Source organism: Bombina bombina, chromosome 1 (assembly GCF_027579735.1).
Source record: "Bombina bombina isolate aBomBom1 chromosome 1, aBomBom1.pri, whole genome shotgun sequence".
In the NCBI taxonomy this organism is placed as follows: Eukaryota; Metazoa; Chordata; class Amphibia; order Anura; family Bombinatoridae; genus Bombina; species Bombina bombina.
In genome coordinates, this window is record NC_069499.1 from 527,044,449 (window position 1) to 527,056,621 (window position 12,173).

General features: G+C 38.9%; 1 protein-coding gene across 1 annotated transcript in view; it reads right to left on the reverse strand.

Annotated features, from left to right (window-relative positions):
- LOC128638476 (carboxypeptidase O) overlaps positions 1–12,173 on the reverse strand; it is a 145,251-nt gene that overhangs the window by 44,726 nt on the left and 88,352 nt on the right. Inside the window, exon 9 of the mRNA XM_053690448.1 lies at positions 11,196–11,303. Coding sequence (XP_053546423.1) covers positions 11,196–11,303 — 108 coding nt within the window. The remainder of the gene's footprint in view (positions 1–11,195; positions 11,304–12,173) is intronic.

Genomic DNA, 12,173 nt, shown 5'->3' on the forward strand with positions numbered 1-12,173 from the left:
AGTGTAAGAAGCCAATGTCACCAAGTCACCCCCTTGCCCAACATCTGGCAGCTGGCTTGTCTGAACTCTTAGCCCGCCAGCTTTTACCATACAAGTTGGTGGAGTCTGAGGTGTTTGTAGCTATTGGGACACCGCAGTGGAAGGTACCCGGCCGAAATTTCTTTGCACAAAAGGCAATCCCCAACCTGTACTCGATTGTGCGAAAGGAAGTAATGGCATGTCTGGCACACAGTGTTGGGGCAAGGGTTCATCTGACCACTGATAGCTGGTCTGCAAAGCATGGTCAGGGCAGGTATATCACCTACACTGCGCATTGGGTAAACCTGCTGACGGCTGCCAAGCATCGAATGCCTGGCTCTGCAGAGGAGTTGGTGACACCGCCATGACTTGCAGGCAGGCCTGCTGTCACCTCCTCTACTCCTCCTACTCCATCCTCTTCCATAACCTCCTTAGCTGAGTACTCTTCTACTGCTGCATCTTGCTCCACATCAACGGCACCCCTCCAGCTCCCCAGGTACTATTCCACATCCCGGATACGGCAGTGTCACGCCGTCTTGGGGTTGACTTGCCTGAAAGCAGAGAGTCACACCGCAGCAGCACTCCTGTCCGCCCTGAATGCACAGGTGGATCAGTGGCTGACTCCACACCAACTGGAGATCGGCAAAGTGGTTTCTGACAACGGAAGTAATTTGGTTGCGGCATTAAAATTGGGCAAGTTGACACATGTGCCGTGCATGGCACATGTGTGTAATCTGATTGTACAATGCTTTGTGCATAAGTACCCAGGCTTACAGGATGTCCTGAAGCAGGCCAGGAAGGTGTGTGGCCATTTCAGGCGTTCCTACACGGCCATGGCGCACTTGTCAGATTTCCATCGGCAAAACAACCTGCCAGTGAGGCGCTTGATTTGCGACAGCCCGACACGTTGGAATTCAACACTCCTAATGTTCGACCGCCTGCTCCAACAAGAAAAAGCCATTAACGAGTATTTGACCGGGGTGCTAGGACAGCCTCTGGGGAGCTGGGAATTTTTTTGCAAACGTTACTGGATGCTCATGCGCAATGCCTGTATGCTCATGCGTCCTTTTGAGGAGGTCACAAACCTAGTCAGTCGCACCGAAGGCACCATCAGCGACATCATACCATTTGTTTTCTTCCTGGAGCGTGCCCTGCGAAGAGTGCTGGATCAGGCCGTAGATGAGTGTGAAGAGGAAAAGGAAAAGTTGTTGTCACCATCACCACCAGAAACAGCCTTATCAGCATTGTTTGCTGGACCAGCGGCAACGCAGGAAGAGGATTGTGAGGAAGAGGAGTCAGAGGAGGAATGTGGCTTTGAGGAGGAGGAGGAGGAGGAGGAAGACCAACCACAACAGTCATCCCAGGGTGCTCATTGTCACCTACCAGTACCCGTGGTGTTGTACGTGGCTGGGGGGAAGAAGATACCTTCAGTGAGATCAGTGAGGACGAGGAATGGGACATGAGTAGCTCGGCATCAAACCTTGTGCAAATAGGGTCTTTCATGCTGTCGTGCCTGTTGAGGGACACTCGTATAAAAAAGCTGAAGGAGAACAAACTGTACTGGGTTTCCAGGGTACTAGACCCCCGGTATAAGCATAAAGTGACTAAAATTTTACCGAATTCCCACAAGTCGGAAAGGATGGAGCAGTTCAAAAATAAATTAAAAAGTATGCTTTACACAGCGTATAAGGGTGATGTCACAGCACAACGGGAATCTAACAGGGGAAGAGGTGAAAGTAATACTCCTCCTCCCACGACCACGCTGGGAAGGACAGGATGCTTTACAGACGTGTTGTTGATGGAGGACATGCGGACCTTTTTAACTCCTATGCATTGCCACAGCCCTTCGGGATCCAGCCTCAGAGAATGACTCAACCGACAGGTAGCAGACTACCTCGCCTTAACTGCAGATCTCGACACTCTGAGGAGCGATGAACCCCTTGAGTACTGGGTGTGCAGGCTTGACCTGTGGCCTGAGCTATCCCAATTTGCAATTGAACTTCTGGCCTGCCCCGCTTCAAGTGTCCTGTCCAAAAGGACCTTCAGTGCAGCAGGAGGTTTTTTCACTGAGAAGAGAAGTTGCCTAGGTCAAAAAAGTCTTGATTACCTCACCTTTATTAAAATGAATGAGGGATGGATCCCAAAGGGACTGACATTGGGCGATACATTCGAGTAAAAATGGCCTGATGAGATGAGCTGCCTTGGGCTAAAAATGGTCCACACGCTGCTGTATTTTATCTTCGAATGTCGGATGACTTGCGTGACTTATCCGCCAACAACTAGGGTTCAAGCCGCAATGTTTTAGGGCACTTTCTAACTGTCAAACAAACATCAATTTTTCTGGCCGCTGCTACAGCAGCGGCTGCAACAATACCTAATTTTTCAGGCATGTATACATGCCTAATTTTTCTGGCCTCTGGTGCTGCACTGTGGCTTCAAAACCCAAACCAAAAAAAAGGCACATAACAGGGATTAAACTGCTAAGAATAGTACTACTTAACACACCACTAATATCTGGTGGTACAGTAGATTGCACACGCAGTGCCCCAAATTTGAAGTAGGAGGGCCGACCAAGCATCTTTTTTCATCTCCCGGTTCCTAAAATCCATGCCATATACACATCCCTGATAGGGGACACCGCAGTGGAAGGTACACGGCCGAAATTTCTTTGCACAAAAGGCAATCCCCAACCTGTACTCGATTGTGCAAAAGGAAGTAACCTTACCATGGGTCCCAGACCGCACGTCTTGTAATTCTCTGTCTGGGAAATTATCTATCTATCAAATCTATCTATTTATCTATCAAATCTATCTATCTATCTATCTATCTATCTATCGTATCTATCATCAAATGTATCTATTGCATCTATTGATCTATCTATCTAATCTATGTATCTATCTATCTATCTATCTATCTCGTGGCCGGACCGACCAAGCATCTTTTTCCATGTCTTGGAAAAGGCCTCATAGGGGCCGAAACGCGTCGATACTGGGTAAGCAAAATTCTAATTATTGTTATTTTATTTATATGGAATACACTATGTTATTTTATTGTTTTTAGGACACCACAACAATAGGATTAATACTGGGACACTACATTAAACAGGACTCAAAGACACTACCACTATCAGGATCAATTTTGGAGGATTTGTTTTGTTATTTTTGTCTCATGCTTCCCTCATCTTTGGATAACACACCTTTTTGATTCACGTATACACATTTTTTCATTTATACATTTTTTCGTTTTTAGATGGCCACTTGATTTTTGATTTTCAATTTTTGTTTTTCATATTTATCCACGTTCACACATTTTTTCACGTTTTTTACATTTTTCACCTTTTCATATCAATTTTGGCTTTTTCATCACCTGCATTACCTCAACTTTGCTATTTAAATATTTGGAGGTCAAGACTTTGTGACTGTGTGACAGTATATTCAGGATTTTACCCATTGGACAACCTCTTTGGTGATTTTAGGATTTTTTAGGAGACTCACCAGATCCGGATCTTTTTATTTGTTTGGTTTTATATTCCTTATGTTATTATTATCTGTAATAAACTAAAAAAATTTACATTTCATTCCCTATATTGGGTGATTTTATGTGATTTTTTATTACAACGTATATTTAGGACTTCTTTACTCTGTGGTTTTGTTAGTATATTAGGCCCATCCTAACCCAGCCGCTAGGCGCTTTATACACACTCTTAACCATTTGACATTCCATTTGAGGCCAGCTAGGAGGCCTCACGTATAAAGCACAAGGGTTACTGCCTGTGGCGCTTTTCTATTTACCTTATCTTAATCTTTTTCCATCTCCCGGTTCCTAAAATCATCTCCGGGTTCCTAAAATCAATGCCATATACACGTCCCCTGATAGGGCACGTAACAGGGATTAAACTGATAAGAATAGTACTAGTTAACACACCACTCCTATCTGGTGGCACATTAGATTGCACGCGCAGTGCCCCAAATTGGAACTTGGAAGTAGGAGGACCGACCAAGCATCTCATCTCTGTGTGATTCCTGTTCTTGTAGGACAGTTAATGGGTCAGTCATGTTGCTCCTCAATGTGACAAATCTTCCTGGTTAGCTCGTCGTTCTCTTTTTCCCAGCTGCTGGATCAGATCAGAGATTGTGAGTAAAACCTGCTCCTGCTGCTGGGTGATCTCACTCAGGACTCGCTTCTCTAGGTCTTCCAGCTGTTTCCTGATGTCCCTAATCAGGGCAGTGAGTCTCTCTGTTACACCAGCTACTTTCTCTTGCACCCCTCTCCTGTGCAGACTCTGGACTCTTTTCTCAGTCTCCTCTCTCTTTGTGGTCAGTTTCTGCAGAACATTTCTCAGTTTCTTTTTCTTCTTCTCAGAAGCCTCATTCCGTAGCTCGACCTGGTGTCCCCTGTGCTCTCCGGCCAGGGAGCAGGACACACAGATACAGGCAGCATCCTCAGTGCAGTAATATAATAGGAGCATCTTTTGGGTGGAGCATTTTCTGTTACCCCAGGAAGCGATTGCACGTGCAGTGACATCAGTGAGGACAAGGAACAGGACATGGCTAGCTTGGTATCCAACCTTGTGCAAATGGGGAGTTTGCGGTTGTGCAAATGGACTGTTTGCAGTTGTTTGCGGTGCGTTAAACGAGGAGTTTGGTCTGTCACTGTGAAGCGGGCGTAACCCTTATACTACCTGAATGATACAACATCATACCTGATGTTTTAAAGCACGTTATTCCAAACAATTTAGGAATTTTAGGTGATTTATGCCCTTTATGGATTAAAAACAGACCCTGCATCAACTATGTAATTTTCCATGGGAGTTTTGCCATGGATCCCCCTCCGGCATGCCACACTCCAGGTGTTAGTCCCCTTGAAACAACTTATCCATCACTTCTGTGGCCAGAAAGAGTCCCTGTGGGTTTTAAAATTCGCCTGCCTATTGAAGTAAATGGCGGTTCGCCCAGTTCGCCCGTTCACAAACTTTTGCGGAAGTTCGCGTTCGCTGTGCGCGAACGCAAAATTTTAGGTTCGCAACATCACTAGCAAGGACACAGTTTGTATATGCTTTTGTAGAAGGCTAACTGCAAGGACACAGTTTGTATATGCTTATGTAGCATGATAACTTGCAAGGTCACAGTTTGTATATGCTTATGTAGCATGATAACTTGCAAGGCCAGAGTTTATATATGCTAAAGTAGCATAATAACTTGCAAGGACATAGCTTGCATATGTGTATTTAACATTATAATCTGCAAGGACATAGCTTGTATTCTGTATGTGTATGTAACATTATAACCTGCAAGGACATAGCTTGTACAGGTATATGTGTATGTAACATTATAACCTGCAAGGGCATAGCTTGTATATGTGTATGTAACATTATAACCTGCAAGGACATAGCTTGTATATGTGTATATAACATTATAACCTGCAAAGGCATAGCTTGTATATGTGTATGTAACATTATAACCTGCAAGGACATAACTTGTATATGTGTATGTAAAATTATAACCTGCAAGGACATAGCTTGCATATGTGTATGTAACATTATAACCTGCAAGGGCATAGCTTGTATATTTGTATGTAACATTATAACCTGCAAGGACATAGCTTGTATATGTGTATGTAACATTATAACCTGCAAGGACATAGCTTGTATATGTGTATGTAACATTATAACCTGAAAGGACATAGCTTGTATATGTGTATATAACATTATAACCTGCAAGGACATAGCTTGAATATGTGTATGTAACATTATAACCTGCAAGGACATAGCTTGTTTATGTGTATGTAACATTATACCCTGCAAGGTTATAGCTTGTTTATGTGTATGTAACATTATAACCTGCAATGACATAGCTTGTATATGTGTATGTAACATATTATAACCTGCAAGGACATAGCTTGTATATGTGTATGTAACATTATAACCTGCAAGGACATAGCTTGTTTATGTGTATGTAACATTATACCCTGCAAGGATATAGCTTGCATATGTGTATGTAACATTATAACCTGCAAGGACATAGCTTGTTTATGTGTGTGTAACATTATAACTTGCAAGGGCCTAGCTTGTATATGTGTATGTAACATTATAACCTGCAAGGACATAGCTTGTTTATGTGTATATAACATTATAACCTGCAAGGGCCTAGCTTGTATATGTGTATGTAACATTATAACCTGCAAGGACATAGCTTGTTTATGTGTATATAACATTATAACCTGCAAGGGCCTAGCTTGTATATGTGTATGTAACATTATAACCTGCAAGGGCATAGCTTGTATATGTGTATGTAACATTATAACCTGCAAGGACATAGCTTGTATATGTGTATGTAACATTATAACTTGCAAGGGCCTAGCTTGTATATGTGTATGTAACATTATAACCTGCAAGGGCATAGCTTGTATATGTGTATGTAACATTATAACCTGCAAGGATATAGCTTGTATATGTGTATGTAACATTATAACCTGCAAGGACATAGCTTGTTTATGTGTATGTAACATTATAACCTGCAAGGACATAGCTTGTTTATGTGTATGTAACATTATAACCTGCAAGGACATAGCTTGTATATGTGTATGTAACATTATAACCTGCAAGGACATACATAGTAGTAACATAGTAGTAGATAAGGTTGAAAAAAAGACTGAAGTCCATCGAGTTCAACCTATACAAATCTAAAATACTTACAAAAAGCTCCAGTTAAGCTTAAATAACCCCATTAAAATGTGACCCATTTAATACTAGCAATCATATCCATGAATTTTGTTAGTATACAGAAACTTATCCAGGCTATTTTTAAATGTATCTATGGTATTGGCATTCACTACCTCCTTTGGTAATGAGTTCCACAATTTTATTGCTCTCACAGTGAAAAAACGTTTCCGTTGCAGGAGATTAAATCTCCTTTCCTCCAACCTTAAATTATGACCTCTTGTCAGAAACAATTTTCTTGGAATAAACAGAGCTTCTGCCATCTCTGTATATGGGCCTTGAATATATTTATATAAAGTAATCATGTCACCTCTCAAGCGCCTTTTTTCTAAAGAAAATGTGTATGTAACATTATAACCTGCAAGGATATAGCTTGCATATGTGTATCTACCATTATAACCTGCAAGGACATAGCTTGTATAGCTTGTATATGTGTATGTAACATTATAACCTGCAAGGACATAGCTTGTTTATGTGTATGTAACATTATACCCTGCAAGGATATAGCTTGCATATGTGTATGTAACATTATAACTTGCAAGGGCATAGCTTGTATATGTGTATGTAACATTATAACCTGCAAGGACACAGCTTGTATATGTGTATGTAACATTATAACCTGCAAGGCCATAGCTTGTTTATGTGTATGTAACATTATAACCTGCAAGGACAAAGCTTGTATATGTGTATATAACATTATAACCTGCAAGGGCATAGCTTGTACATGTGTATGTAACATTATAACCTGCAAGGGCATAGCTTGTATATATGTGTATGTAACATTATAACTTGCAAGGACATAGCTTGTTTATGTGTATGTAACATTATAACTTGCAAGGACATAGCTTGTTTATGTGTATGTAACATTATAACCTGCAAGGATATATCTTGTTTATGTGTATGTAACATTATAACCTGCAAGGACATAGCTTGTTTATGTGTATGTAACATTATAACCTGCAAGGACATAGCTTGTATATGTGTATGTAACATTATAACCTGCAAGGACATAGCTTGTATATGTGTATGCAACATTATAACCTGCAAGGGCATAGCTTGTATATGTGTATGTAACATTATAACCTGCAAGGACATAGCTTGTATATGTGTATGTAACATTATAACCTGCAAGGACATAGCTTGTATATGTGTATGTAACATTATAACCTGCAAGGACATAGCTTGTATATGTAACATTATAACTTGCAAGGGCATAGCTTGTATATGTGTATGTAACATTATAATCTGCAAGGACAAAGCTTGTATATGTGTATATAACATTATAACCTGCAAGGGCATAGCTTGTATATGTGTATGTAACATTATAACCTGCAAGGGCATAGCTTGTATATATGTGTATGTAACATTATAACTTGCAAGGACATAGCTTGTTTATGTGTATGTAACATTATAACTTGCAAGGACATAGCTTGTTTATGTGTATATAACATTATAACCTGCAAGGACATAGCTTGTATATGTGTATGCAACATTATAACCTGCAAGGGCATAGCTTGTATATGTGTATGTAACATTATAACCTGCAAGGACATAGCTTGTATATGTGTATGTAACATTATAACCTGCAAGGACATAGCTTGTATATGTGTATGTAACATTATAACCTGCAAGGACATAGCTTGTTTATGTGTATGTAACATTATAACCTGCAAGGACATAGCTTGTATATGTGTATGTAACATTATAACCTGCAAGGACATAGCTTGTTTATGTGTATGTAACATTATAACCTGCAAGGACATATGTATGAACCTCATGACCTATCTGGATTCGTCTCCTCCCTCCACATGTATCTTTTCTCTTCCCCCACTTTCTTTCTTTCTTTCTTTCCTCTTTTTTCCCTTCTTCTTCCTCTCTTCTTTTCCCTTTCCTCGATTCTCCCCCTCCCTCTTATAATACCGAGCATTATGGCTGATTAGAAATGTTTTGACTGATTTTCTCCTACATTCACCCACTCAGAAAGTGGTTCTACATCAACAACGGCTTATATTGTAGAGGAGATCTAGTATATAGATAATAGAACATGGCATGTAATTTTATAACCTAGGAAGGGGAGTGGACTTATTCAGTTGGGACTTTGCCTCAATTCGCAGCTATTAGTGCGAACAAAGTTTTCAATTTTTTTATTTATATATATATATATATTTTTTATTTATCCTTTTGTTTGTATAAGTTTAAGTTGAAAAAGAAATGCTTCACAAAAGACAGGAAAGTAACACGAGTATGTTATCTATGATGCCAAATGTTCTATGTACTTTATTGAACTGGATAAATTCGGTGTCTGTTATTATCCAATGTATGTATGCTTTCTTCAATAAATATAACCTGCAAGGACATAGCTTGTATATGTGTATGTAACATTATAACCTGCAAGGACATAGCTTGTTTATGTGTATGTAACATTATAACCTGCAAGGGCATAGCTTGTATATGTGTATGTAACATTATAACCTGCAAGGACATAGCTTGTTTATGTGTATGTAACATTATAACCTGCAAGGACATAGCTTGTTTATGTGTATGTAACATTATAACCTGCAAGGGCATAGCTTGTTTATGTGTATGTAACATTATAACCTGCAAGGGCATAGCTTGTATATGTGTATGTAACATTATAACCTGCAAGGACATAGCTTGTATATGTGTATGTAACATTATAACCTGCAAGGACATAGCTTGTATATGTGTATGCAACATTATAACCTGCAAGAACATAGCTTGTATATGTGTATGTAACATTATAACCTGCAAGGACATAGCTTGTTTATGTGTATGTAACATTATAACCTGCAAGGACATAGCTTGTATATGTGTATGTAACATTATAACCTGCAAGGACATAAGCTTATTTATGTGTATGTAACATTATAACCTGCAAGGGCATAGCTTGTATATGTGTATGTAACATTATAACCTGCAAGGGCATAGCTTGTATATGTGTATATGTTACAACCCTTTGCAACAAGTAACATCTGTGGTATACATTTAAAGACTGCATATATATTTTTTGTTTTTTTGATACATATTAAATCATCTGTTGTTACGAACATTGCTGAATGTTCTCTGGATACTAGCTTGCCATACGGGTTATGGATGCCACGCAGGTTTTTTTTATTAAGCTTGATTATTGAGTCAACTGTGTTTTATAGGGAGACGTCCCTCAATTTCCTATTAATGTGTATAAATATATATATATTAAAAAAAAAATATTTGTTATAATCGAAAGTGGTGATATCTTTGCCCTATAGGCGCCCTCTCTATACATGAGTTTTTTTGCTTAATATTGTTTTTTAGACAACACTTAGGGATATTGTCTCTTAAGGAGGTGTATGATATTTATCTCCAAGCGCACACTATTTCTTGTCTATAAATTATATAACATTATAACCTCCAAGGACATAGCTTGTTTATGTGTATATAACATTATAACCTGCAAGGACATAGCTTGTATATGCTACAAAACAAGCTGAAAAGCCCATTATTGGCCAGCACAAGATAATAAAACAATAATTATATTTGCTTATCTGATGCTGGGCACCCCCGAAGACACAAACAAGCTTCCAAGATAATAAAATTAATAAAGTTGTTATAAAGCAAAGGGGTCCCCATCTGCCATCCTGTATGCAGGAAACAGCCTTCTTCCACAGTGAATGAACAATATCGACTGACACTTGTCAGGAATTACAGCAATCCAGGCTCCATAACAAACTGCAGCACAAATGCTTGTGAAACTGCATGCTACTGAAAAAGCATGTCTGTATGTGCCCCTGACCCTTAACAGTGGACCTAAACCAGATTGTCGGGTAAAACATGGCAGTCCATAGGAATGACGCATAGCATAACTGGATGCTACCACTTGCTTGCCTGGGATACTGAAGTAACAGATCTGCCTTTTGGATACTGGAGCTTTTAGCAACTAAGGTGAGCAATGTCAGCATAACCTGGTGGGAGGCAAAAGCCTAAAAAGGCCTCCACCAAATATATAAATCTAGTCCTGTTCATCATATTGTGGACAGAACTAGGAATGGGGATAGGTAGTCACATTATCAATTATTGGTTAAAGGGGTATAGAGGTTTTCTGTCCATATCCTCTCTTGGGAGGGATATCTCACTTGGTAAGTATTTGTCTAATAAGGCCAAAATAATACAATAGAAGCATATCTTTAGAATTTTTTTATATGCAAGGTTTTTCAGTGGAAGGCTTGCAAAATAACAAAACATTACTTGATCAGAACGACAGTTCTTAAAAAATTGTAGGGAACATTTATAACATAAACATGAATATAAACATGCATTTTTATGTATTTGAAAAAGAAAATATACTCTTTTGTATATCGTCTTATTTAAATACATCTCTTTTAACAATTGTAGGTTATTTTGGATACATACTGCTTTTTAAAATTATAAATGAACTCTAGAATTTATTTTTTCATCTTACCGTAGTCCAGGAGTAAATGTAGCCATCAACGTTTAGTACTGGTATAACATAAAAGTCAACTTGTTTTAACACTTTGTTGAGCAAAGGATCATTTTGGTTTGAAATTATCTATAAAAAAAAAAACAAAGAGAAAATAATAATGCTTTGATTTTCCCCCTTCAAATACTAAGTAGAATACAATGAGTCTTATGGGGCACTTTCTAAAGAATCTGGCTTCCAGGGCAAAATTCCAAAATGTGCCCCTCCCCGCTCTAAAAATAAATAAATAAAACAAAAATAAAGTTCAAACTTCCCCCTCATTGACCTTTCATGTATCACTGTCATTTCATTTTAAATGAGTCACCATAGACATCCACATTAACAGATACAGGGACCTATGGACACCCACATGTGCATGCAAGCACATACACGCAGGCACTCATAGACATCAACAATTCCACATGCACACACATAACAAACACCCATAGACAACACCCATAGACATTTACATGCACAAATATAGTCTTCTGTTGTAGAGTTTTTATGCAAAGTACTACAGATTCTCAACATAAACATTACACACACACAGGCATCCATAGACATTCACATGCACACACACACAGGCACCCTGGACATGTTTCTGAGAGTTGTGGCAAGGGAATGTGGTGTGTTAGAAATTAATGTCTCCAATTTGATTCTAAAGTAAAAATGAAACTGTCTTGATTCAAACGGAGCATACAATTTGAAAAAAAATAACAAAACATTCTAATTTAACTTTAATTATCATAATTTGCACATTCTTTTTATATTCATAATTTTTGAGGCACCAGCTTCTACTGAGAAAAGTGCACAGGATATACATATATTCATTTTTGTGATTGGTTGTCACAGGATATAAGGGGAGGTAAATGGCCCTTTAATTAATATGTTTTAATCACCATGCAAAGAGATATGTATTTGCTCTAATCTTAATCACATAGGGCCAAATTACAAGTGGCA